Source organism: Pelodiscus sinensis, chromosome 7, assembly GCF_049634645.1.
Source record: "Pelodiscus sinensis isolate JC-2024 chromosome 7, ASM4963464v1, whole genome shotgun sequence".
Taxonomy (NCBI): Eukaryota; Metazoa; Chordata; order Testudines; family Trionychidae; genus Pelodiscus; species Pelodiscus sinensis.
The window spans coordinates 73,605,190-73,633,186 of record NC_134717.1 but is presented as its reverse complement, the minus strand read 5'-3'; the positions used below and the strand labels follow the sequence as shown (position 1 = coordinate 73,633,186).

At 44.2% G+C, this 27,997-nt stretch overlaps 2 protein-coding genes and 1 long non-coding RNA gene across 10 annotated transcripts in view; 2 read left to right on the top strand and 1 right to left on the bottom strand.

The window, feature by feature from the left end:
* Positions 1 to 16,900, top strand: part of HYCC2 (hyccin PI4KA lipid kinase complex subunit 2) — a 77,287-nt gene extending 60,387 nt beyond the window's left edge. For 4 of the 5 annotated variants that reach the window (XM_075934290.1, XM_075934291.1, XM_075934292.1 and 1 more), the window contains 3 exons: positions 43 to 202; positions 1,453 to 1,620; positions 13,121 to 16,900. In XM_075934290.1, the coding sequence (XP_075790405.1) occupies positions 43 to 202; positions 1,453 to 1,620; positions 13,121 to 13,725 (933 nt within the window). In that variant the 3' untranslated portion in view covers positions 13,726 to 16,900. The remainder of the gene's footprint in view (positions 1 to 42; positions 203 to 1,452; positions 1,621 to 13,120) is intronic. The other variant, XM_075934293.1, reaches the window with a different exon arrangement.
* Positions 14 to 27,962, bottom strand: LOC142830255 (uncharacterized). Of its 2 annotated transcripts, none has more exons than XR_012905405.1 (3): positions 27,807 to 27,962; positions 3,951 to 4,094; positions 14 to 220 (listed from the first exon to the last, which is right to left on the bottom strand). It is a non-coding gene; the product is annotated as an uncharacterized LOC142830255 (long non-coding RNA). The 2 variants fall into 2 exon arrangements; XR_012905406.1 differs by having other exon boundaries at positions 14 to 188.
* The window catches only part of ORC2 (origin recognition complex subunit 2), a 34,018-nt gene continuing 33,572 nt past the window's right edge, over positions 27,552 to 27,997 (top strand). Inside the window, exon 1 of one of the 3 annotated variants that reach the window (XM_075934297.1) lies at positions 27,552 to 27,802. The gene's annotated coding sequence lies outside the window, so the exon portion shown is untranslated. Of the gene's footprint in view, positions 27,803 to 27,834; positions 27,854 to 27,876; positions 27,896 to 27,997 lie in introns of those variants that run through there. The other 2 variants (XM_075934298.1, XM_075934295.1) reach the window with 2 other exon arrangements.

Sequence of the window (27,997 nt, the reverse complement as noted above, 5' to 3'; positions counted from 1 at the left end):
TAGTCAAGGGTGATAAATTTGCACAGGATTTTATTGTTCTAGGTTGCAAATGCCATGAAGAACTCATTGCCCTTTGATGCCCCTGATGTATCACAAGAAGGCCAGAAGGTGCTGAAGGTGGAGGTTACTCCCACCGTGCCAAGGATCTCTCGGACAGCCATTACGACAGCTTCTATCCGCCGCCACCGCTGGAGGAGAGAAGGTGAGCAGTCCCACTGTGCTGTGAATAACATGCTGTACTGTGTTCATTTCCATTGTTACCTGTTGGCTTCTGAATCTGAATGCTAGCAGAATAGTTTCATTTAATTGCTTTTAGAATATCAGTATTTTGTTGTTATATATAAAGCGCTTTTACATCTTTTCAGAGCACTGCATGGCCATGAACTCCTTAAAGCTCACAGTACTCCTGTGAGGTAGGGAAGTGACTCTTACCCTCCTTTAACAGATGGAGAAATTCGAGGGGTTAGGTAAACTTTCTATGTCGTATATCATGGAGGTGTGATTAGATCTCAGGCGTTCTTGATGCCAAGTCCTGCACTTAGTCCATTAGACCATGTGGCCTCCCACAAGAAATACTATTGGTCTAACTTTATCAGTGGTGTTGAGCAACCACTGATCCCACTTAACTTTGCGGGAGACTGAGTTGTGCACTAAATCAGACCATTTGTTCTTCGAGAAAAATTCCTAAACTAAAAATTCCCCTTCACTCCTCTATTTTTCTTGATGGATACTTACATTTCTAAGAATAGTATTTAACTGAAAGGAAGAAAAATAAATGTGGTGGTAGGGTTTTGGTTTTTTTCAAGTATCTCAGAGGGAGAACTTCATCCCTCGTTTCAAATTCCTGTCTTCTTTTACGGTTAATTTTATGCATCAAGAACCAGAATACTTCATGACCTCTGGTCACTTGCAAGTCAGGGTGCCTAACTATAGAAGCAAATGTTACCATTGCAGATCTTCAATCACATTTGTCCTGACCACTGATGTTGTTCTGTTCGTTTGCCTCTCACAGTATAGTTCATCTGCCTCTTTCTGTGGGTGTGTACACAAATGTGCATGTGTGTGTATAAGGCTATGTCTACACTGCACACAGTATGTACTATAAGGGTGTGAGCTGCAGAATGCACCAAAATGGTGTTCTCTTAATGTCCTGTGTGGATGCTGCTGGCATAAATTAACTGGTATAGAGTTTGCATTTAAAATACTTCACTTTCAAAGCTTAGGTACCTTTTGGTTTTCTCCAGTAGTGTCCACATGAAGCTGTCAGAGCACACTATTTCCATGAATTCTGCAATTTGCACCCCTTTTAGCCCACAGCACAGTACAGTGTAGACCAGACCTAAGTGTGGATAGTGCTTTTGTTTTTCCGTTAAATATTCTCTTTTCCCTGCCTGGATTGGAATGCCTACAAAGGAATAGAAAAGCACTAAAATTTTATGTGTTGAATCCCAGATGGCTTTGACTTCTCAAACGAGGCTGACTCAAGCATTCCTGGCTCCCTGATCCAACACGGCTCCACTGACCTAGGGATCAAACGTGAGCAAGAGGGGGAGGTGCTGGTGCGCAGGACCCCTGAGCATGGCTTACCGGAGCCCACCTTGACAGCTGCCACAACAGAGGGTAGGACAGAGAGGAGGCAGAAGTCAGTGAGGCAGATGCCGGAGGAGGATCCTGGCTCCCTATCCCCAAGCAGAACTTCTTTCCATTCTAGTGCGTGTTTCCACTATCCCAGGGTGTATTAGCTTCTCTTTGCTATACACACATCCCCTATAGACCTAGCACCAGGTCAGATACTACCTTTTGTTATCATGTGGGCTGGCCTGGGGTTTGCATTTCTGTGGTGAAAGGCAGCTTGGCATGGCTATCGAAGAGGAAAAGGCAGCATCTAAGAGCATTCAGATTGCTTTAAATTTCCTGTTACTGAGCATGTTTAATATTTGCAAGAAAAGTAATGAACCAAATGAGCATAAGCCCAGTTCAGAAAATCTGTCAAATCAGTGTTAGGGTATAAAAGAGTCTTATTACAAGATAGTATTGGAACAATGTTTCAAAATCCAAAGTGAATTTCCTGTTAATCTATTTCCCACACTTTTGTTTATCAGAGCTTCACCATCTTGTTGGTAGTCTGCATGAGTGGACTCTCAGTAAATCACACTAATCCCCTAAACGGAATCAAGTTGTCATGTCAACAGCCACTTTAAAACAGTGACTGATTCCTTCTCAAACAGGTTCTTTTGGTGTATGCTGTTGATTTTGCAACAGCTGTCCTTGCAGCCACATGCTGTGTTCTGTGAGTTGTCTAATAGACGTTCATTTTCTTTAGTGAGCCTATTAACTAGTCATCTGCATTTGGCAAGATATATGCTTTCATGCAGTGAATTTGATTCATGACTTCTCTTAGTGGTAGTATGTTTAATTCTGTACACTTTTATCTGAAAATGTATTCCCAAGAGTCCTCTGATCGTCCTAATCAGGTTCTGAAATGTTTCTTTTTTTGTGTGAACATTCCTTTAGCATTTCCAATGACTGTAAAGGTCACATTTTCTCCAAAAGAGAAAGTATTTGCAGACTATTTCATATGTACTGCATATGCTTTAAGGTGTCCTTGTGGAAACAAAAATCTGAGATTCTTGCGGATTTGATGTATTATTACCATGGAACCCACCACAGTGAATCATCCCTTAATGAACGAGGGTCACAACATCCTACTTCATTGGAAAAATAAGATACTTACAAAACATAATGCTATTGAAGTTTTAGAATTTGCTCCTTGGTGTGTAGTGATTTGAGCATGCTCAGTAAACAAGAGCCCTGTCCCATCCTTACTTCATTTTTCCAATTTGTCTTATTTCACTGTACTGAATGTTGCATGTGCATGTCCTGAAGGATTTGGAGAAGTCCTCAACTTTGCAGAGAACCTTCTTTAAAAATGGTTGCAAGAATGTAGCCTTCCCTAACATTTGAGTTATTTTAAAATAATATATAATTTGCCCTGGTCCTTTGCACTCTGTATCACTTTGAATGGTTTTCTTGGATATGAAAGAGAAGAATATTGGAACAGATAATCATTGCTGACAATTGCCTTTCTGCTCAAACTATACAAACTCTGCCACTCAGTAATATTCTGGGGTAGAAGGTAACCATGGAGCTACAGTAGATTTAATTATTAATACGTTACATACAAATATTTATGTATATTACTGTATTAATTTATTGATGATGATCTTGCATAAAACTTGAGTGAAAATTGAGTGACAATGTCCTACCTGAAATGAAAAAGTTCTTTCCTGGTGAACCCTAGTAATCCCTTTCATTATTCAATTTGTTTATGCATCTAATTATGAGACAGATAAAATAAGTATCCCTTTTACACTAGTATTTGGAGCAAGTAATAGAATGTTATTGCTGATTCCCAAGTGATGCTTCAGGATACTCTTCTGTCATTGGTGGTAGCTCTAGGTGTTACATTTTTTTTTTTGTGGCCAGTGGATAGCGATAGGAGGGAAGCGGACATGGAACAAGTCCAAAAATAAATATAATCTCTAGGATCTACTTTGTGTTGATTTCTGTGTCACATAACAGTGCATTCTTTAGAGAAGCTCTAATTCCTTTAGAAAATACTGAGACACTTTAAGATAAAAAATTTGTGGTTGACTTGTCATTTTTTCTTTACTTTTTATATCAGACCAGCTCCTTTCCAATATTTAGTCAGTTATGGGGTTGTTGAGGAGAGAGATGCTGTTTTGATCATTATTGCTATTTTGGAAAAGAAGAAAATTTCCACTTCTGGGTTCCCTGAAGAAGGGAGAATGCAAGTGCAGTTCTCCCTTTCCTTGTTTCTGAGAGTAGTGGTTAAGAGGAAAACTACAATGCAGTGGAATAACTGTATATATTTAAGGCATGTTTTACTTACTCAGGAAAGTTCCACAGGAGAGAAATCTTTCACCTACCTGAGATCTGACTGGAGAGAGATTTCCCTGCATGTTGTCTTGTATGCTTTCTTCATTCTTCAGCATTGCTGTGCTGGCTGGGCCTCTCTCTCTTTGCATGGTTGCAGCATCCAAAAGCTTGTACCAAGCCTCTCATTCTCCTCTCTCAAGTGAAATAGATACATTTCAATTTTACCTTGACAAATATTTTCTGCTATCTTATGGCATTTTTCTGAAGTAGGATAATCAGTTTAGCATCCCTAATTATTTTCTCATGAACACAGTGCTGCTTCTATTTTCTCATAGTGCTTCTTCACCATGTTTGCACCAATGTTCAGATAAAGCTTTCCCATATGACTTGGGGTTGTCTCCCTGCAAATTTTATCATCTGTTTGAATAAGGGAGGGTTGAGAGAGGAGGTGTTAGCTGCTGCGTCATCCCTTATCAAATGCACTTTCTTTCAGCTTTGCATGATCAATAAAAATATAAATGCTGGGTCTGATGGGAAGAGGTTCTTTTGTTTCAGGGTGTTTCCATTGTATCTTCCTTTTACTAGCACCTTCGAAGACTGGTGCTGGTAGATTATTCATAAATGTCTCATTGTTTAATATGGGAAAGTATTTGTGTGAATAAATGAGAAGATAAACACTTTATATTTCTAAAGGACCAATTTGACAAAGGAAAAAAATAAACCCCCTTTTGTAAATGTGTATTGAGAAAATTGTAGTAAATGCATTTTAATTAGAAAATATCCCTTATATGCTTGTCTTGATCTAAGGCTAATTTTTTTTCCCAAGTATAAAGGCTGCATTACTGCAAAGTCTCCTCAACTTTATGGCAGGTTAAAGATTAGACTAAACCTGTAGGAGTTACGCAAAAAGGAGCCCAGCTCTGTGTTCTTCTGAGCATGGCTTTAGGTTAGAGCAGTGGTCACCAACCAGTACATCGGGATCTACTGGTAGATCTTGGAGCCTCTGACAGGCTTGGCCAAGAGGCTATCAAGTGCCAGCACTTCAGTTGCCCCTCCCCCCACTGCTGCACATCTCCTGCCCTTTGCCTTGGAGCTACCCCCCCCCCCCCCCCATCCCCACCCTGGGAGCCTCCTGCTTATGGTAGAGAAGGGAAGGGAGAGGAGGGGGCACTGATGTCAGGATGCTCCTCTCCCACCCTGTATTCTATCTCCACAGAATGGAGAGGGGAGCACAACAAGGCTTGGGATGGAGAGGGGGGATTGCTGGCTGCTTTTGGGAGTGGTGTAGGGCCAGGGCAGGGGTGAGCCTGCCTTAGCTCCACTGCACCGCCACCTGAGGTAAGCAGTGTCCACTTGGAGGCAGCTCCAAACTCCTGCCCCACTCCTGAACCCCTTCCTGCACCACAAGCCCCTGCCCCAGCCCTGAGGCCCCTGAACCCAAACTCCCACCCGAAGCCTGCACCCTGGACCCCCTTCCTGCCCCAGGTACAGCTCAGAGCCCCTCTCACACTCCAAATCTCTTAGCCCAAAACCAGAGTCTGCACCCCAACCGTCTGCCCCTGACTGGTGAAAGGGAGGGAGAACGGGGGAGGGAGTGAGCAGGGGCAGGGCCTCAGAGAAGGGGCACAAAGGAGGCAGGGAAAGGGTATTTGGGTTGAGGTAGATCTATCATTGCACTTACATTCAAAAAGTGATCTTGTGCTTAAAAAAGGTTGGTGACCACTGGGTTGGAAAGTGGACCTGAGTCCCATTGAAAGCTGAACCCAAGTATATCAGTGATATTCACTTTAAAGACAATTCCTAAGAAGGAAAGGGACTTAAAAAAAAAACCATCCGTAAAGCTGTTATGCATTCTGGAATGTGGTGCATAGCCAGAATTTTTTTCACCAACAGCTAAGTTCTAGCCTCAAGAAACAGCAGTATAAGTTTAAAAACAACTTGTTACCTCTGTCAGTGCATTGACCACAATCTGTGAAAAGATAGGTTAATTCTTGTTAGACTCATAAACCTTTTGTCATCACTGAAAGAGCTTCAGACAATCTCTTTGATATATGCTAGAGCAGGGTGAGCAAACTGCCACTGGAATAATGCAGCAGTTGAACCTGTGAAACATGTACACTTACTGGGGTTTCCTGCAAGCAATCATGCTTATGGCTATCATAGGGAAATCTGAAATTCTGACAACTCGAAGGCCTTAAATAAAACAAAGGTGACATATTGCTTTTTTAATCTTGAAAGCAAGTCCACTTGAGTGAAAATGAGTTGACTTTCACTCAAAAGCACCTTAACAAAAACTTCAGTTTTTGAAATTGTCATGTTCAGAATACATGAGAAATGCATATTTTGTTATTTTAATGTAAAAACTACTTTATTAATTTCCTTAAAGCCAAAACATTTTTCATGAAAATACTTTGAATAGCCCTGGAAAAGAACAAAAAGCAAACATTTAAGAAGTAATTGCTTCTTTCCTTAACAATGGAAAATAAGAAGCAAAATGCAAACCACAAACTAGAAGTAATTTGTGAAGGAACCTGCTGCCACTAAATATAGCCAGTAAATTAGCAGAATGGCTTTGTACTATTTACAAACGTCACTGACTAATACACGTAAGGGTATGTCTACACTGCAGTCACACCTGCAGATGGCCTGTGCCATCTGACTTGGCTCAAGCAATGGGTCTATTTAATTTGGATCCTGCCACCTTGCAGACTACTAGAACCTGGCCTCCGGCCTAAGCCTGAACATTTATGCTACAATTAAACAGCCCCAGAGCCCAAGCCTCCAGGCCAGCTGTGAGTTTTTAATTGAAGTGTAGACATTACCCTTGTGGTTGGGTTTTAAACTCCCAACTTTCAAATCCATACCAGGTTGCATTCTGGAAGACTGCCATCTCTAGGTTTCTCTGTTCTCTCTTAATGGCCTGGAGCTATAGGTTGCTGCTTGACAGAGATCCTGTTCAGAAGCACTTTGCAGCTTCATCTTGTATTCCATGTTCAAATAGATATTTTATAAAGAGAAGATATGTAGGTAACCAGCTTCATGGACTGCAAGGAGCACTGGGGTTTGGGAGGAATGAAAATTAGGAGTTAGAGTTCATCACCAGGTGAAAATTTAGTCACATTGTGACAGTTGGCATCTGGTAAAGTCTGCCACCCCTGCAGGAGTGGTAGTGATTGGTGACCAGTGGTCTGACCACTCCTAAAGTTTGCTGGCTCTTGCAGCAACTCACATTGACTTCAGCAAAAGCTGCATTTATTGTACTCCATGCCTCTCAGGTGATCACCCTAAATCAGAGTAAAAATAGCAACTGAGGCTGACAGAGTTAAGTGGAAGGGTTGTGGCAAATCCTTCAGACTGAATTGACTAATGGATTGAATAGTCAAACAAAGTTGTTCGGGTGCTCACAATTATCTAGGCCAGTACTGGTAATGCTGGAGCTGATCGGTTCTACAGAAGGTAGTGAAATAATACAGATGAGAGGATTGCTTAGATAAAATGTACATTCAGAAGAGGCTTTGGTTCTTCTTTGAGTGCTTGCTCATGTCCATTCCACTTAGATGTGAGCGCGCTGCATGCATGGATTGTCGGAGAGTTTTCCCTTAGCGATACCCGTTGGGCCATCCGGGGAGTCCCCTGGAGTGGCGCTGCTATATTGGTGCATATATATCCCCACTGGCCCTTCACTCCCTCAGTTCCTTCTTACCACCTGTGAAGGTCATTGGAGCTCCCGTCTGGCTTGCTTGCAAGTGTGATCTCAGTGGTATTCGAAATCCTTTAGAGTAGTTAACAGGAAAACCAACTTGGAAAGAACAAAGGGTTTAACTAGGTGCTAAATACCAAGTAGTTAGATAAGTTGTTTGGGTTGGGGCTCACCTGTTGCATCCCTTTCCCTCCCAGCGCATAGGGCATGCCAGGGTCTCATGGCTTTAAGCCCTGTGGTGGCTGTTCCAAGCCTATTCCCTGTGGTGACCCACATGATTCATACTTAAAGTGTTTGGATGAAGCTCACAACCCAGTGAACTGCAGAATCTGCTGCAGTTTCAAGCCCCAGACTTAGCACAAGAGAGATTTGAGCCGAAGATATTCCTGATGGAGTCGGTGCTTCGCCCAGCACCGTCAGCAGACTCTGCATCGGAGTACCACAGTGCATTGCCCTCGGTGCAGGGGAGACTCCCAGGTCTTCAGGGGCCTCACTGGCGTCAAGGCACCCTGAGATGCAGCACTGTTCACAATCACTAGTGTAGCACAAGAAAAGGAGAGCGGAGAAGGGCAGGTCTCAGCCCCGGCATACTCCTGCGGTGTGCCCCCAGTTGGGATACCCTGTTGCGCCCGCACTGGTCCCAAAGCCTGCTGCTCCAGGGCCGGAGCGTGGCCAGTCAAGTGCAACCAAGAGCCACAGTGCAGTGGAAGATCCAGTTCAGGTTGAACAGCCTTCCACTCTGGACATGTTCGAGGTGGCGTGGTAACCGATTGAGCTGACTGCTGACATCCTCACCTTCTCTGGAGATCTGGGATCGGGCCCATGCCTCGTCAGTGGCACCGGACCTAGGTAGGCTCATACCGTCCTTGACACCAGCGCCCCATGCGATGCTGCGCTCCCCAGCGGCACCGACTGGTCTTTTGGTACCAGTGGCCGTGCTTTCTCAGGAGTCCAGAGAGAGCTTAGCATCAACCATGTTCATCCTGGCGGTCCAGTCCACGGTCCTGGAGCACCTCATGCCCCCACAGCCCATGCAGTACCAGAGCAAACTGGTATCCATGGTTCGGCATGCAGAAGGGCACCATTTCCCGGGTCTGGCCTCTGCCCCACCTTGGTCGGATTCCAACTACACATCAGATTCCAATGTGGAGTCGGTGCAGTCTAGGGCATCAAGCTCCTGTTCCCGCTCAAACTCCTGACACCGCTCCAGGTCCAGGTGCCTTTCTAGGTTCTGGCTCTGTTCCAGGTCTTGGTGCTGCTCTTACTCCCAGCACCCTGAGCACCATGACAGTGTCTCGGGCCATTCAAAGACCTAGCCCCTGCAGTGGCAGCATCCAGACCAGTGGCTGTTTTGGATCCCATGGGCATACCACCAGGCCCAGGGGAGTACTCCTTCTACGGTGGGATCCTCACACTTGGGGGTCCTGTCCCCACCTTCGGACACTCCGGTGCCCTGGCACCGCAGGTTCTGGCGGTACAGGAGGGAATCCCCTCACCCACCGGCAGAGGGGAGCGGGGACCATGGGTCATCGGGGCACTCTGCCCCTTCTCAGGTGTTGGAGCAGCTGCATGAGCTGGAGGACTTGACTGTTCAGGGGTACTCATTGTCCTCCCCTGATGAGGCCCTAGGGTTGGCCTCTTCATCAATGCCGGGCATGGACTCCTGGGTCCATTAAGAGCTCCTCCGGAGACTGGCCCAGAGCCTTGGGGCCCAACTTGAGCGGGCCTCTGAGGACTCAGATCCTACAGTTGACATCCTCAATGCGAAGGTGCCATCTTGTGTGGCTTTGACTTTAAATAAGATGGTGGGCAAAATCACAAAGGCCGTCTGGCAGATGCCAGCGTCTATTCCGCCTACAGACAAAAGGGCAGAGTGGCGGTATTTTGTCCATCAGGCAGGCCATGAGCACCTGTTCTCTCATCCGGCATCGGACTTGATAGTGGTGCAGGCCACTAATCACCGCAAGCACCACGGCCAAGCCATCCCTACCCCCAAGAACAGGGAGGCCAAGTGATCAGACCTGTAGGGTTGCAAGGCCTATGCCTCTGGGGATCTCCTACTCAGGATTGCTAACCAACAAGTCCTCCTGAGTAGATATGTCTTCAACTTTTGGGCAGCTATAGACAAGTTTGGGGAGTTGTTACCCCATGACTCCAGGCAGAATTTCAGGGCCTTGTCTCAGGAAGGCAAGGTAGTGTCCCGAGCCATACTCCAGGCAGCACTGGACTCCGCGCATGCGGCAGCCTGTACCATGACAACGCATGGTTTCGGGTGTCTGGCATTCCTCCTGAAGTCCAGAACACGATTCAGGACCTGCCCTTACAGGGTGGGGGCTTGTTCTCGATAAAGGCCTCCATTGGCTAAAGGACTCTAGGGTAGTTGTGGCCAACCCGCAGTTCACGAGCTGCATGCGGCTCTTCTCCTCCCTCCTTCCCCCCATGGCTTGGAACACTGCCTCTCCATGGCTGTCAGCTGATATCTTGGCCCTTTGCCCAGAATGGGTTGGCTACCCCTGTTCTAGGGTACCTCTCAGGTCTCTAGATGTCCATACCCCCAAGGGCTCCTTCCCTAGGGCCCTATCCCGCTCTTTCCAGCAGGGGAATAGATCGGACTTCTCTAGGAATAGGGGTGGAATAATAACAACAGAAGCGGCAGACGTCCCTCCCACTCCTCTTCCGATCGGGAGCAGGCCCCTCCAGTAAGCCCCAGGGCCCTAGGCTGAATCTTTGAAGGTGCGAGCGAGGACAGTGCATCAGTCTGAGACCGAGGTCCTTTACTGATCGCTTATTTCCCTTCCATCTTGCCTGGCCGCTCATTGTGACGGACCGCTGGGTCGTAGACATGGTGAGAAGGGGATATTTCATCCCTTTCTGCTCCCTCCTTCGCTTCTCTGTCCCTCTTCAGGGACCCCTCTTATGAACATCTTCTCAGGATGGAAGTGCAGAAGCTTCTCGACCTGGAGGCGGTAAAAGGAGTCCCATGGGACAGTAAGGGAGATGTTTCTACTCCTGCTACTTCGTGGTCCCAAAAGCCAAGGGCAGCTTCCACCCCGTTCTGGACCTGAGGAATATAAATACCTTCATAGTAAAATCCAAATTCAAGATGGCTACCCTGGCCTCCATCATTCCCTCCCTAGATGTGGGAGACTGGTATGCTGCCTTCGGTCTCAAAGATGCCTACTTTCACATTTCTATCGCGCCTGTGCACAGGTGATTCCTCCGCTTTATGGTGGGTTGCAACCCTTACCAGTTTACGGCTCCCCCTTTGGCCTTTCGACAGCCCCCAGGGTTTCTGTAAAGTGCATGGCAGTGGTGGCCACTTTCCTGAGCAAGTGGCGGCTCCAGGTTTATCCATACCTGGATGATTGGCTCGTAAGAGGCTCCACCTTCTCCCAGGTGATCAGCCATATATCCCTTGTAAGGGAGACGTTCCTCAGGCTGGACCTTCTGGAGATTTGCAGGGCAGCTACATAGTCGTTGGTGCACACCTTTGCAAATCATTATGCCATTATGCAGCATGCCAGGGAGGGTGCCTCAGTGGGTAGGGCTGTGTTGCAGTCTCTCTCACGGTAGGCTCTGACCCTGCCTCCTGGGGGATAGCTTTGAAGTCACCTAAGTGGAATGGACAGGAGCAAGCACTTGAAGAAAAAACGGTTAATTACCTTTCGTAACTGTTGTTCTTTGAGATGTGTTGCTCATGTCCATTCCACACCTCACCAACATCCCCTGCATCGGAGCGTTCCAGCAAGAAGGGACTGAGGGGGTGGAAGGCCAGTGGGGATATATATGCACCGATATAGCAGCGCCACTCCAGGGGCTCCCCGGCTGGCCTGATGGGTACCGCTAAGGGAAAACTCTTCGACAATCCGTGCACACGCCATGCGCACACCTAAGTGCAATGGACATGAGCAACACATCTCTCAGAACAACAGTTCTGAAAGTAACCCTCTTTTCTCTTTTCACATTGGTGTAAACCAGTGGTTCTCAAACTGCAGTCCGTAGACCACTAGTGGTCTGCCTCTCTACCCCCCTTCCTCCTTCCCTTCCTCTCCCTGCAGCAGGGAGCCCGTGCAAGTGCTCCAGCCTCGCACCCCTTCCTTCCCCCCCAGTGATGTTAGAGCGCTAATGCTGGCTTCCCTCGGGGGAGGGCGGGAGGAGCCTCGAGCCCCACTTGCTGGACCCACCTCTTGGGAAGAAGAGAGAAAAGAAGCCATAAGTGATTCTGCACGCTGCCGCTCTCCCTCCCCCAGCTGGGGAAACAGCAGCACGCTGACTCACAGCAGCAGGAGACTGTACCTGAGGCATGGGGCGCAAAAGCAAGTAAGTGCACCCTCAGTACCCTTACCGTGTTCCTGCTCTGCCCCGCACCAAGACCCTGCACTCCCAGCCCGTTCCTGCACCCTCTCCCCTTGTCAGACATCCTTCCCCCAACCCATTCCTGCACCCTCCCTTTTGGCCAGACACTGTATCTCCACCCTGCTCCTGAGCCCTTCCTCCTGGCCACACACTGCACCTTCCCTTGCTCTTGCTCCCTCCCTCTGGCCAGATATCCTACTTCCAGCCTGCTTCTGCTTCCCTCCTCCCACCCTCACTGCCTCCTGCAGCCCATCTCCTGCCCAGACCCTGCACTCACCCCTGTCCCACTCACTGACCCATACACTTCAGCCCTGTCCCATACACTGAACCCCTAAAATCCACTAACTCCAAAACCGCAGAAGAGTAAATCTGGCCCATGGGAAGCCCTGAACCTCAGACTTCCCTCCCCATCCCCCCGTGAGGCTGGAGCCCAAGAGGTGTCTCAGTCGGGGGTAAACCTTTGTTTACACCAGTGGTTCTCAAACTTTTTGGCCCATGGCCCACCTGGCTCAATGCAAACCTTTCTGTGGACTAATAGAAACCTTCCAGTTGCTAATGGAAACTCACCATTAATTACATAACACCCAAGCCATTTTGCGAGGGAGAATGGTTTTTGTCTAGCATAAAAAGTTTCAATGTTTTCTTTATTTATGGCAGGGGTGGGGAACCTTTTTTTGGATCAGGGGCCACTGATCCACAGAAAAATTATTTGGGGACCACACAAGTGAAGCAAAAAACCCCTTCCTAAGCCCCCCAACTCTCACTGATGTGCCCCCTACAAGTGTGAGAGAACCATACACAGTACATATGAATGGAACAGAAAATAAGCCATATGGGACTGACTTTTTGCATTTGTGTGTAAATCAGGAGTAATTCTCTTGAAGTGAATGAGGCTACTTCAGTGTAAAATCAGGAAAGTGAGAGGTAAATCGGGCTCCTAGAGTACTGGAATCTGGTGCTGACTAAAGTTACCATCCACTATGGATAGCAGGAAGGCTTTTTGTTTGCAGGAATCAGTATTTTTTTTAACAAGTAGAAAAGTGTTTGGATCAGAAAATGAAGTGTTTGTTAGTTTTGTTTTTAGTAGTGTTTTGTACACATTTGCTTCATATACATTTTCTGTTTAGTTTCTTGGTCTGATTTATTTGTATTGGGTTTTTGTAGACACTGAGGGTATAAATGGAAGAGAGGAATCTGTGAACCTCAATGATGCTGACGAAGGATTTTCATCGGGAGCTTCCCTTAGTAACCAGCCTGTTGGGACCAAGCCTCTATCATCCACATCCCAAAGGGGCAGTTTAAGGAAAGCAACAAGTGGGCGTTCAGCTAAGGATAAAGAAACATCGTCTACTGTTAAATCCAATGAGAGCCCTCGAGATTCAGTAGCTTGGAAGCAGTACTTACACCAACCAGCTGACCTTACTGCAGAAACAATCGAGATGACACCTACAAAGAAACACCTGAGCCTGCCTGCTGGGCAGGTGGTACCAAAAGCCAGTAGCTTGAGCCTGATCCGGACCGCCAGTGCTTCCTCCAGTAAATCATTTGACCATGTGAATGGTGGTCAAGCAGGATCCATCACTGGGATTGACACTGAAGTTGTTACTAATCTAGCAGCTGGCAATGCCAATCGGTTTTCAACTATCAGTCTACAGGAGGACCGGTTAGGCCAAGCTAGGGAAGGTAAAGATCTCCTTACCCCAGGAGCTCCCCTTACCAAGCAGTCTCGATCCCCAAGTTTCAATATGCAGCTGATATCCCAAGTGTAGCTTAGACTCCCCTTTACGTTTTAAACAACAGACAGTTCATCCTTGAGCAAGAACTAGAGTCTTCATCCCACAGTGTGACAATACTGACCGTTGTGATCTCATTTGATTCAGTTTAGATATCCTGTTTTTTGTATAAAACAGCAATAAATCTCCCCTCACTCCCAGCCCCCACCCCTGTAAACATAGTTGTGAAGCTGTATGAAATGTTCTGTATGCCTTTTCCACACCTTCCTTTCTCCTTGGGTGATGTGCAATCCATCATAGGTTGATCAGTCCCATTTCAACACTGTGATACTGGAGACATTAGAGGAAATGGTGAATGTGATTCCTATGAGATGATATTTTGGCTTTGTTAAGAAAAAGAAACGGGTTAGTTTTCTCAGTCTAAAGTACTGCAAAGGCTACTGGATCATGATTTTTCTTAAAACCAGGATGCTGCAGAGATCCTAATATGACTTTGGACCTCTCTGAGTTTGTGCAATCTTTTTGGGGGGAGAGGAATGTTGTTGCTCCTGGATGACTAATGCACTTTTCCATTAAATTGAGAATAATTATTTTCCTTTCCCACTTTCGCCCCCACTCTGTTGCTCCTGACACTCTTCCTGTTCAGCAGTGGAGACAGACCTATTACCAAGTTGTTGCCCCTCACATAAAGAGAGGGCTATTCGAAGAGAACGTAGGTTACAGTGTACTACTTATGGCGTTATAGCCATATTTATGTTACATGTCTTCCCTCCAGGACACAGGGTCGTGCTGCTTATAGACTAGAATTTGGAAAGGCCAAACCTGTTGAAATGATTCAAAGGTGGGAAGGAGACACAAACTTTCCCAGGAATAATTAACTAGTAACTCTGCTTTTGTTTGTGAGGTGATGATCACTGAATTGAACAAGTGCATCTTCAGGTAAACAGAGGGATTCTCAGGCTGTGTTCCATGGTGTCATGGCTGTTAGGGAACCTTTGTTCAGCTGCTTTCTAGGTGTTTGTAGTTCAGTCACAGCATAGATTAAGACATTTGTAGTCCAGACATCCTCCTTCAAGGAGATGCATCACGGACTGAGATAATGATTTGCTGAAAACACTGAAGCTTCAATGTGCAACACTTTTTCTAGAAACAATGTTGGTACAATGGGGGTACTCAGTCTTTTCTCCCAGAAGTATCATACTTCACTACCTTTGTATTTCCAATCCATTGCATTTTGTAAATACTGTCTCATCATTTTGCTGACAGTCAAAAGCATTCTCTTAGAAAACTCTGAAGTCATGCTGTTGAACCAAGTCCTGAATCTATGATTGGTGTATGGGCAGCAATTGATACCTATGCTAGAGATCACTACTTAAAAGTACGTCTAATTAAAAAGAAGGATGTTCATATTTTAGTCTCTGTCTTTCTTCAGATAACTAAGGAGAAAAGGGGAAGTCTTAGCCTTCTTTCTGTACTTTGTTGTGACCTGGAAGTTTACAGGCCATTAACTCATGGAACAGATTAGAGTTACATTATTTCATTATGTAGGCACTTTGGTTTTAAAATTTTCACTGTGAAAAAAAAAATATACAATTACAAATTACAGGCTATCTTTTGATTATAAAGGACGTATGAACTGTAAAATAGCATTAATGGTTTGGTTGTTTAAATAGTTCAAGCTTTCGATTTTTCTCTTAACACTCATTTCAAGTTAGCCTTTTTTTCAAAGTGATTTTCGAGCTCATAGCTTAAACAGCTGAGCGAAGACACTGAATGAGTTTAGTCATTTATTCATATTTCTCATTCAAAGAGCATTAAACAGCATTCAGACTTACACCAAAATTTCAGTTAAACACTTAAACACAAACATTCAGTTAAGGAAAAAAAAACACCTTAGCATCTTGTTAAAAATGGCAAGGATGGCTAAGGGTGTATAAATTGATAGAACAAAGACAAAATAAGGAATGGCCAAGAGATAGCATTGTTCAGTAAAATCAACCTGTAAAGTATGTACTGTGACAAATATTGATGTTTCACATTATAGCAAGAGATAGCTACATTTGTCAGTTTATTTTCTAGAGTACTTGCAATGGAGAAACTAAATACAATGGCTATCATCATGCAGAAGCTTGTCTGATTATTTTTAAGAGTAGAGATGTATTTAGAATAGACAAAAGAAAATGGTACTAAAAATAAAAATGTATAAGGACCAAATTATTCCTTTATATTAGTTTTTGAGGAAGAAATGTTCAGAGCTACTTTTGGAAGAAATCCAATCTATTTTTATCCTGTTGAAAATACATGTAGTGAGGCTTGGTAGCTCTGCTATCAAGGTTCTGTATTTTTCTATTGTTTTCATCTAAAGGATTTGTAACTCCTCTTAAAATGTTGTGTTATGCTAAAACTTGGCAAATGAGTTTCCATATCATAATCCATTTGTTTTACAAAATGCAGTGAAACCCGTTCGGCAAAATGAAATAGTCCTTTAAATAGGTTTAAATGGAGAGTCAAATATGGGTACTCAAATTTGAATTGTTTTAGTTACTTTTTAAAAACAGTTTTGCAGATATTTAGTCTTTTGGTGTAGTGCCTTTTGTTATATTTTATAAATCTGTTATAAATATTGTTAATCTGTTTTTGTGTTTATGCACACTACTTGCTCTACAGGTTGCTTTTTGATAGCATTCGTCTTCTGTCCCTATTAACATCTTAGTTGTTCCACACTATGAACGGACACGATATAGAACAACTTGTCCAAAGGATTCTTTGAGTGCTTTATGTCAGAGGTTTACTGATCAATTTTTCTGTGTTCTGGAATGACTCATCCAGAACATAAATGAAGCAGCCATTATAATGTGTCATGTCAGTGCTATAGATCATTAATGCTTTTAGATATGTTCATCAATCCATTTAAAGTAGTTGTGAAATATAATGTGCTGAGCTTGTGAACTTGTGAGTACTGTGGCATTCATTGAAATGGAAATGCTTGGGATACAAAGAACAATTTGAGATGACAAAGTATTATATGCTACTGTTAAACCAAGTGCAAAACTATTTAAAATAATGGGTTTCTGATAACTGATACAGAGATTTATTTCCTTAACTATTGTCTCCCCATAATTATTATGCATTTGGTATGTAACATGCACTAGATCAGTGTTTCTCAACCTTTTTTTTAAATAAAATACCCCTTTTTCAAAAAAAAAAAAAAGTACCCCCAGTACCTACAGTTTTCAGACACACAATTTTTTTCTACTATTGCAACACATTTGTTTAAACAACTTTATCGTAGCTGGGTGGGTGGATGATGAAATTTTGGGGTGTAAAAAGTACAAAAATAATAAAGTGCTGTAAAACAAACATTCCGTTTTCTTCAAGTTTCAGTTGTGTTGATGTACCCACAAGACTTTTCAAATACCCCAAGGGTACTCATACCACTGGTTGAGAAACACTGCACTAGATTAGACCCCTACAATAGTTCAGTACAGCTGCAGTATACAGAAGAAGGTAAGAATGTAGAATATAACATTCCTCCTCATCTGAGATAGTATATATGCATAACTCTGAGGTGGGCAAGCATGGATACTGTAGCAAGATGTACCTACACATTTAACTAAGAATAAATGTATTCTCTTGATTTTAGCATAAATGTGCAAATAATATGCTGCCATTCGTAACTCATTATTTCTGGGGCTTCATAACTTAAGGACATATAAAATAACTGGCTTGCTAATTCTTTCATCAGCTTTCAAGCTACTTTAAAAGTGGCATTTTGGCTGAGCTGTGAGCCATTTTTGTGTAGACAGCAAAGTGACAAGTAATATCTATTTAAATGAATGTTGAAAGTGAAAAGTAAACTCATCCACTTAATTTAATTTTCAAAGTATTGACACTTACTGTATTTTTCCAAATACGTATTGGAATACTTTTCATGGTGTGACTTTGAAAAAGCTTTCTTAACAGTTTGAATCTTGTCCTTCCATTCTGTAGCAGTGAACATCACATCATACCTATTATGTATTCTGTCAGATGCTTGTATGGTTTGTAAAAATAATAGTCTCAGACAAACCTCGTTTCTCACAGTCTTTTAAAGTACTTAAAATCACCTGTTCAGACACTGGAATAGTGAAAATGTTTTCTGACAAGATAGCTTTTTTGGCATTACTTTTCTGAGTAGGTGGATTTACAGGAGCAGAGCTTTTTCTCACCATGTGAGGTTTCTATGCGGGTAGGTACCTACATTTGTCACATCGCCTGCTTCAGTTGTGTGTATATTGGCGAATACAAAGTAGGTTGTTTTTACTTTTTGGATAATTAGTAGTTAATTTAAAAACTTAGTTCAAGGATTTTTTCAAAATAACGATAAAAGGTTCACAAATTAATTTTGAAGATTAATTTTGGAACAAATTGTTCTACACTGAGGTGATTTTTAAATCAACAGTTCAAACGTATTTATCTTTCCAGATAAGCTAATTGCTCTCTGCCTTAAGATTTAAGGTGTTTTAATTTTCTTAAATCTGGAAACAATTCAGATGAAGGGATTGATAAGTAACTTGATTTTTTTTAATAAGAAAAAACTCTTAAAAACAATTAGAAATAGAAATCAACAAAATGAATTTTTCAAGAAAAGAAAATTTTGAAATTGTATAAAATACTGCCCCTCTAAATTGTGAAAAAAATATAAATAGAATGAACTCCACTTATTAATTATTATTATTATTATTGTTTATTATTATTATGCACTGTACCAACAACATTTTGGTATTTTAAACACTAAATCATATAAACACTAAATTGTTGCAGTCTAATATTGCTGAAGAGCTGTAACCTTCATGTATTAACTTACCATAAAGTGCGTTAGGTATATCGTATCCATTGGCATTGTGAGAATAGTTCATGTGTGGACAGTGAACATATCTTGAGTCAGGAATGACTGCAGAACTTAAGCCAGGAGTAAAACTAGTTCATTCCAAACATGGAAATTAAAAAGGACAAATTCACTGTAGTGTACATGGACTGAGTATTCAGCTTAAACTAGACCCATACAAATATTTGATATCTTGTTTGGCATTTTAAACTTAGCGTTTATTTCTGGGACTCGGGTCTTAATTTAAAATTCCCTTATTTATTTATGGCATTTGGATAATCAAGGTTGTGCATTGCACTAAAGTTTATATAGATACACCTTTCTGTTAAAACTGTTGTGATAATTGATCAGCTGAGAGCCAAGTGTATGTTCCTGCTTATTACTTTATGGCTGTCTACAGAGCTTCCCTCTTCTGCAAAAGCCTATGCAAATGAAGCATGGATTAGCGCACTGTCATGCTTCATTTGCATAATTAATTGAGCCATTTTTGCACAAGAGATTTTTGCACTAAAAGGCACCATCTACACAGTGCCTTTTTGCGCAAAAAACCCCTCTTGCACAAGAGCCATTCTTCCTCATTTTTTCAGGCTCTTATGCAAGAGGGGTTTTTTGCGCAAAAAGGTATTGTGTAGACTGTGCCTTTTAGTGCAAAAACCTCTTGTGCAAAAATGGCTCAATTAATTATGCAAATGAAGTGCAGCAATATGCTAATCTGTGCTTCATTTGCATAGGCTTTTGCAGAAGAGGGAAGCTCTGTAGACGTAGCCTATGATGGATGACAATGAAGAGAAGGAAGAAAATGATCTATCACTGGTATGTCAAAACAAAACACCCTGAATGTGAGAAGATTTTGCAAGGCTGGCTTACATATGTTCCTATGCCCAATGCTAATATTTTAATATGACTGCTAATATTGTAAAATGATTTTAAAATTCTATCTTAAGCCAGCTTGCATAGCATAAAACCAGAAGAAATAAGACACTTAAAATAATGAGTAGATTGTGTTGGCAAAGTTTATCTGCAGTAAAAATAAATTCAGTTTTTTTGTCATTATCCCTAGAAGTCTAATATGGACAACCTCAGATGAAAATCTGTGTATGAGAAATGAGCTTTATTAGTGGACAGTCTATCCCAAAACTTAAAAAACAACAAATAGTCTACTAGCACCTTAAATACTAACAAACTATGTAGATGGTATCATGAGCTTTCGTGGGCACAACCCACTTCTTCAGGAGTGGTGGAAGTCCAGATTCAAGAATAAATAAGGGAAGCCCAAGTCAGTTATCTTAATTCTAGATTTAATTAAATTAAATGCAAACTACTTTTTCTGTTAAAATTTAGTGTAATCTCTATAGGCATATAGAAAAGCTAATTCATTTTCATAGTTCCTACATGCAGCAGAGCGTTTACTAACAAGACCACGTGATCAGTTGTAATTAAAATGGAGTCCACCCTACAAAAAATTGTCCCTTTTTAATGTAAAATATTGTTTTTCTATTCCTGTGAGGAAACATTGGTGGAAAAACAATTGTACAATTACTTTGAGATCCTGGCCTGCATTTTGAGCAAGGACTTCGTCAACTAATTTTTATCATTAATTTCTACCACAGGTTTACAGTCAAATGTGAGTTAATAGAACAGAAGACACCCCTTTATTTTGACTGAATACTTGTCAAATTAAATTTTTTTAAAATGAATTTCCAAATAAAAAAAATCAGCTCTAGAAAAATCAAGCTAATTACTGAAATGCCTTCAAATGAGCAACTAGCTGTATCATGTCTGTAGCACAGATGACTATACGAATTTAGATGTACCCTTCAATAAGACTCCTTTATGGCACTTTGTTTCAGGTGTAGGACAATTGATCCTGCTCTCTTCCAGCACTGAATATGAATTTGAATAGGTTGACAGTAGTTTCTCATAAAACAAATTAAATTTCTTCTCCTTGACATAGGACTTGAAAGTGACAGATAAGCTACTGAAATTTTTCTCTCCAGTTAAGACAATTCACTAATCTTGCATGTATTTATGAACAAGTTACTAGTCAAATTTATATGGCTTCTAATTTGCCATCAGAGTTAGCAATCACTCAAGATAAATTATTCATGTCTGCAAAGTACTCATGGGCTTGCTAGTATTCAAAGTGTTAGTTTGTGTTCAAATATTACTTAGAAACACTACATTTTACTTTTAAGAAAAGTGTATGCTTTTGGGCAAGAGCATTACTATTGGTTATTTATGGAATGAAACCACATAAAGTAAATAACCTTGTGAATCACTTAACTGGAAACATTTTTCCACGTCACGAACACCAGTCAAAAGCTAGAGAAGATTTTGACTAATTAGATCATCCCAAAACAATATATTTTGGATTTACTATGGTAGCTTTTATTTGCTATAAGTAAATTGAGATATTCCATGCTATTTTAAAATTTTTAAATAAATTCCTCTACTTCACAATGAATTTTTTGAGTCTTACTGTTTGTGTAACAGTAAAGAATTTGCAGTCAGTTTGACTAGCAAAATGAAGCAATCTGCAAGGATTAAGATAGTATTTTTCTTACTGTTTCTGTCATACTACGAGGTTTGTTTCTCTGAACTAAGGTTTCTGAAGGATGTTTACTACTTTGGCATTATATAATCTTATCTTTGTCACAAAAAGAGACTAGGCAGTAAATAACCCACTTTCTGTGGGCAAATCTTGAATTGTTTAGGAGAAGCCTTTTTTCACCAGTGTAACCCTGCATGTTGGTATGTATTCTCAAACATCAGGATATAGTACTGGTGAAAACACTAAACAGAATGCAGTCTCTGTTGCATGATGTCCTTTCACCTGGGACCAGTGAAAATCTTCATTCTTACAGAGCTGAAGATGATACATATTGAAGATCATGTTATTGGTGTATGTAAGCCATTATCTTAACTGTCTTACAGAAACTGTTTAATGCTGTTGACTGTTGAAGTGTAGTTACTGTTGACCTTGTAAATATCTTCCAGAGATTAAAAAAATAAAGAATATTTTAAATCACTGTAAATAGAGATGTATAAAATTCAAAATAATCTGCAATGCAGAATACACACACACAAAAATAAAATGTTAAATAAATATTGTGTTTCTGGATAAATGTGTACACTTGTGTCAGCTGTATTTTTTTAACTTGAGCATGGTTTTCTTGTTTGATATACTTATGTTAAAGTTTCAGTATGTAATACAGCTGCTCTCCGAGTTACAAACGAGTTACGGACCAACACTTAGTCCGTAACTCGAACTGTTTGTAACTCTGATCCGATAGTTACATGGCGACCACTGTTCGTAAGCGCGGATTGCTGTTCGTAACTCGGATCCGCATTTGCGACCGCTTTGGTAAGTGGAGGTGGCTGTAAGTCGGGGAGCGGCTGTAGATTTTTCTAGTTTTAGTGCAAATGGTCTTTAATTTAAAAACCGTACGATTTTCTATGCTGATTTTGAGTACAGGTACTAAGTGGTTACAGGGGCGCTGTCAGTCGGTTGTGTAAATACACTTCATCCTATACAAAGAGTATTTACTGATTCTATTATTTTCCAAGTAAATGTTAGGGATGTCAGTGTGTACTCGAGGACATGATTAACTGATATGCCTAGGTTTATCAATTAATCGTAACTGCATGCTGACTTAAGCCAGATCCCTCCAAGCACCAAATCCCACAGAGCCACCTACATCCCACTCCCACTGCTGCCTCTGATAGAATACATGGTACATGCAGGAAGCTTGCTTTCAAGTTGGCTGCCCGCAAGTATCTGCTCCCATGGAGCCACTTCATGGGGGGAGTAGAAGAGGCCTCTGCAGCGGGCCTGGGCTGCTAGTGCAGCCTCTGTCCACATGGAGCTTGCCCCTTCCCCCATGGACAGGGGCTGCTGCCACCCCACACTGCTGCATCTATCAGAGAGAACAGTGTGGGGTAGCAAATGAGAGCTGGTTTTTTAACACACTGTCTGCAGGGTTCCCTCTAAGACAGGTGTGGGCAAAGGGGCCTCCACAGACCAAATCTGGCATGTCAACCAGGTTGATCCAGCCCGCAGAGGCCCTGCTGCTCCCCTCCACCAATTGGGGGTGGGGGAAGTGCACAAAGTTTTCTCCTGCCAGGAGCACGCAGCACTTTGAAGACTTTGTGTGGTCCTCCACCCCCCCAAGCCCTGATTAGCCTGACTGGGGGCAGGAGGAGCATGCAAAGTTTCCTCCGGCTTACCCTTGCCCTGGGAGGCGCACACGGCACTTAGAAATGCTGTGCACTCTTGGCAGGGCAGGAGGAGGCTTTGCATGCTAGCTACTGTTTAATATCGGCCTTTGCTTGCGTCTCCCCAGCCACTTCTGCTCAGTCAGTATGCAGGCATGAAGTCTCATAACGGTTCACAGAATCTGCTGCTGTGATTCCTTGAATTGTAGTCCTCTCCTTGAAAGCCATTTTAATTATAATTTTGCTCCTTTGCAAATGTTCTTTCTCTTACTTATTACTCTGTGCAATGCATGTCACTGTCCTATTTGTTTTTATTTTTCTAGCTAATGCTCCAAAACATTTAAGTAAATAGTAGTTACTTATTCTAGCAATTCTTTCTGTGATTCCCTTATAGCAGTGTTTCTCAAACATTTAATAAAGTGCCCCTTTAAAAAAAAACAAAAAACTAAGTACCTCAAGTACCTACAGTTTTCAGACACACAATTTTCTTGCTACCATTGGAACACATTTGTTTAAACAACTTAATTGTAGCCAGGCAGGTGATGAAATTTTTGGGTGTAAAAAGTACAAAAATAATAAAGTGCTGTAAAACTTAAAACAAAAAATCAGTTTCTCCCACTGTGCTGACATACCCCCCCAGCCTCTCTCAAGTACCCCTAAGGGTACTCGTACCACTGGTTGAGAAACGGTCTTATAGCACTGGCTACCTTTTTATTGTTATGGAAGCATGTTCTTGGTGAACGAGGGCATATCATCCAACCTGTCAGCCTAACGAAAAAACCTTTCCACTGCTTGAACCAAAGCCGATCAGAAGGCATATGGGAAGACGCACCTAAACCCCTCTGAAAGCTCCCTTAGTATACATGTGTGTCACTCCATGAGTATACAGAATGGAGAAGACTCTGTAACACACAAGGCAGGGAAGCACTGCTGCATGGGAAATCCCTGCTCCAGAAGCTAATGACCCCTCACCTACATACACGCAGATGGGTGATTATCAGACCATTTTGTTATATCGTTTGGCGTTCCACAGTTTAGGAAGAAATCACTAGAAACACAGAGAACTTAAACAGTTGCAAGGGTCCATTTTATTTCATAACACAGAACTAGCTAGAACCAGCCCAAACCGGCGGGGCTAACCCCATGTGACCTAACTCAGTTACTATAACAAGATCTATATCTACAACCCCATACACAACACCTTCCACCTCTTTCAACAGGGCAACTCAGCATTGGCACTCCAACCATGTGGGGAAGGGGCTCCGAGGCTTGGTGCCCTGTCACATTATTGGATTTTAAAGTGAGCAGAAAGATCACTGTTGCACCATGGGTGGTGTTTGCCCCAAATTCTGTACAAAGTGGGCCATGTGAGGTGTCAAAAGCTTATACGAGTCTGCTGATTCTATGTATGCTACTCATCTACTTCTATGGTGTTTGTATGTGAAGTTATAAATATGGGCTCTGTACTTGTACTGTAAATAATTTCTGTCTCAGAGGGAGCAAGGGGCCTGGCCTGCCTATTGTGAGGAATGATAGTTCAGTGAATGGCTGTGCTAATTAGCCACTGCTTCTTGGATAATGGCTCTCAGAGTGGCTGATAAACACCTGAAGAATATGTTTGGAAACCTGCAGTTCCAGCCAATGCCTCATGGCTGCTTGCACGTGAAGCTCAAATTTGGGCGACACCAGGAATATAAAAATCCCATGAAGGCATCTCTATCTTGTCTTCAATCTTGCTCCTGATTCCAGATGAATCCTTGCTAGGGACAGAGAGCCAGGAAGAATTGCTGACCCATCCTGACACAGGATGTACACCAGAGACTTTTAAGCTAGCAGTTTGTAACATCTCTCCTAAGAGCCTGCATCAAGAACTTGGTGATTGATGTATGTAAATCTTACACAACCTTTTCTTTCTTTTATTAATCTTTAGATTCTAAAGGATTGACTCGGCTTGCTCTTGTGGGTAAGATCTAAAGTGTAAATTGTCCTGGGACTGTGGCTGGTTCTTTGGGACTAGGAGGATCTGTTCTGAGTGGGTGAGATCAGGTTTTATAACCTCTCACCTTGTGTGTAAGGTGCGGGGCTGATTGTGGCACAGGGAAAGCTGGAGTGCCTGAGGGGTTTTGCTTGTGAGGCTTCCTGCTGGCAAGACTGGTAGCTGAAGTGCTCTGTGTGACTGGTTTGTGGACTATTTGGGAAAGGTCTCCACTCGAGGGCTGTAAGTAGCCCTGGTTTTGAGCAATTCACCCTGAGCTGATGCCCTCAGTGGTGCCTAGACCAAGCCTGGTCCGTCACATACCCCCCCCTTCCCTGCATGGCTGGAGCAACAGTACCATCTTGTCCTGCTGTAGGGGAGAAGGGGGCCCTGAGCCTCATGGACTGGATCCAGGCAAGCTGCAGGCTGCATCCCGCAGCAGGGAAGCAGCTCTGTGAAGAGTTGCACAGGGAAGCTCCATCCCTACATTCACTTGCAAGCTACACCCCCGTTGCTCCTACTAGCCAGTAATTGCAGCCAGTGGGAGTAGTTTCCTATAAGCACAAAGCCATGCAGAATAGAGATGTAAGATTGTAACCATTTTAAGTTAACCAATAAACATCAGCTTACTGGTTTCCATTATGATTACATGCAATATCCTGGCTGCCAGCCCTGCTCCCAGGGAGCTGTCACCACGCGCTGTGGGCTCTGTAGTCTCTGAGGCTACATCTACACTACAGGCGTTTTGCACAAAAACTTCTTGCACAAGAGAACGTCCACACCTCAAAACACATCGCTTTTGCAATGCGCTTTTGTGCAAGAGAATGTCCACACTGCATGGACGCTCTTGCGCAAGAAAGCTCCAATAACCATTCACAGAATGGCCATCAGAGCACCTGTGCTTTTTCAGATAGGCTCTTTTTGCACAAAAAACCCCTGAGGAGCATCCACACATGCCTTTTTGTGCAACAGCTGTAGTGCAAAAAGGAGTTATGCCTTATATAAGGTTTACCTACACTGCAAAAAGCCCTATGTTCTGCCGTTTCACCGTTGATTTCCTTGCGCAAAAGCATGCTTGAGGTGTGGACGCTCTGCGGGTTTTTGCGCAAAAACCTTGTTGTGTAGATGTAGCAAGAGACCTTTTAACTATGTATAAGTATGTTTGCTGTTTGATGTGAAAACTAAAATGTTCCTGTTTGTGTCTTATAACAATAACAGTTTTATATTTTAAAAAACACCTCTCTATCATTGTGTCTGTGTGAGAAACTAATTATTCCTTCCTAAGTGGAATACTTTATATCTCTACTGCCTAAATTTCATCCTTTCTAGCTCAGATAATTTGCTATGTTTGAGTTCAGCAAGTTGGGTTGAGGATTGGCCCTTGAGTTTCAGCTCCCTGCTTTACCTCTGTTCTTGGGCGCTCTAGTCCTGCAACATCCGAGAGTCCTGGCCCACAGATGTTCAATCTGTAGTTTGTGAGATTTTTTTTTAAGATAACTTGATTTTTACCAATTTTGGAAATAGTACATAATACCCATTGTTTATGCCAAGCTGCAGATACAACAACACCACATTAGCAATTATAAGAACTAAGTCACAAACATAATATCAATTACAGCAGTGGTCTCCAACCTTTTTACACCCAAGTTTACTTTGTGTCAGATCAAGCCAAGATTTACCCCCTCTCCTTTCCCTGAGGCCCTGCCCACTCCATTTCTGCCCCCCCCCCCCCAATCACTTGCTGTCCTCAGCCCTTACTCAATTTCACTGGACTCTGGGGTAGGAATAAGGCAGTGAGAGATGTAAGCTCTGGGAGGGAATTTGGGTGGAGAAGGGGATGCTGGCTTGGGGAGGGGGTTCCAGGCTGGAGAGTATTGGGATCAAGTGGGATGCTGAGCAACTTTCAGGCCATGGAGAAAATGCCTGAATGCTTGTGGGAAGCAGGGTTTTGCATTTCCTCCGCCTCAGTGTATCCAGCCCACTGCAGGAAAAAGAAACCCAAATCAATTCTACAGGGAAACCAGCTCTGCTGAAGTTTTGAAAGGGACCCTGCATCGCCCCGCCCCCCAGCCTCGGGTCACCCTGCATCGCCCCGCCCCCCCAGCCTCGGGTCACCCTGCATCGCCCCGCCCCCCCAGCCTCGGGTCACTCTGCATCGCCCCGCCCCCCAGCCTCGGGTCACTCTGCATCGCCCCGCCCCCCAGCCTCGGGTCACTCTGCATCGCCCCGCCCCCCCAGCCTCGGGTCACCCTGCATCGCCCCGCCCCCCCAGCCTCGGGTCACCCTGCATCGCCCCGCCCCCCCCAGCCTCGGGTCACCCTGCATCGCCCCGCCCCCCCAGCCTCGGGTCACCCTGCATCGCCCCGCCCCCCCAGCCTCGGGTCACTCTGCATCGCCCCGCCCCCCAGCCTCGGGTCACTCTGCATCGCCCCGCCCCCCAGCCTCGGGTCACTCTGCATCGCCCCGCCCCCCCAGCCTCGGGTCACTCTGCATCGCCCCGCCCCCCAGCCTCGGGTCACCCTGCATCGCCCCGCCCCCCCAGCCTCGGGTCACCCTGCATCGCCCCGCCCCCCCCAGCCTCGGGTCACCCTGCATCGCCCCGCCCCCCCAGCCTCGGGTCACCCTGCATCGCCCCGCCCCCCCAGCCTCGGGTCACTCTGCATCGCCCCGCCCCCCAGCCTCGGGTCACTCTGCATCGCCCCGCCCCCCAGCCTCGGGTCACTCTGCATCGCCCCGCCCCCCCAGCCTCGGGTCACTCTGCATCGCCCCGCCCCCCAGCCTCGGGTCACTCTGCATCGCCCCGCCCCCCCAGCCTCGGAAGGGAAAGCGGCAGCCCCGGCTCAGGGTCCCCCTACTCCTCTGGGGGCCCAGCCCCCCTGCAGCAGGGCCAGGGGGTTGGCGGGAGCAGCTGCCTCTGGCCCCGCTTCTACTTCCTGCTCCAGGCTCCACCCGCCAGCCTGAGGCCCGGCCAGTCACGGGGCTAGCAGCCTCCCACGCGGCGCAGCTACGTGCCTGCTCCCCGCAGAGCTGCGTGCTGTTCCACGCAACAACGGCTGGTACCTGCTCGCCGGGGGGCTCGTTCCGGGAGCCGCGGCGCTCCCCCATAAGTCAGTGGCGGTTGAGGCGGTTGGCCGGCGGGGCTCCGCGAAGTACGCTGCGCGCGCTCCCCCCCGGCTCCCGGGGCGTGACAGCTACAAGGGGGAGGAGTCTGGGGGGGGGGGGCAACCGCCCTTTTGGCCCCGCCCTCTTTC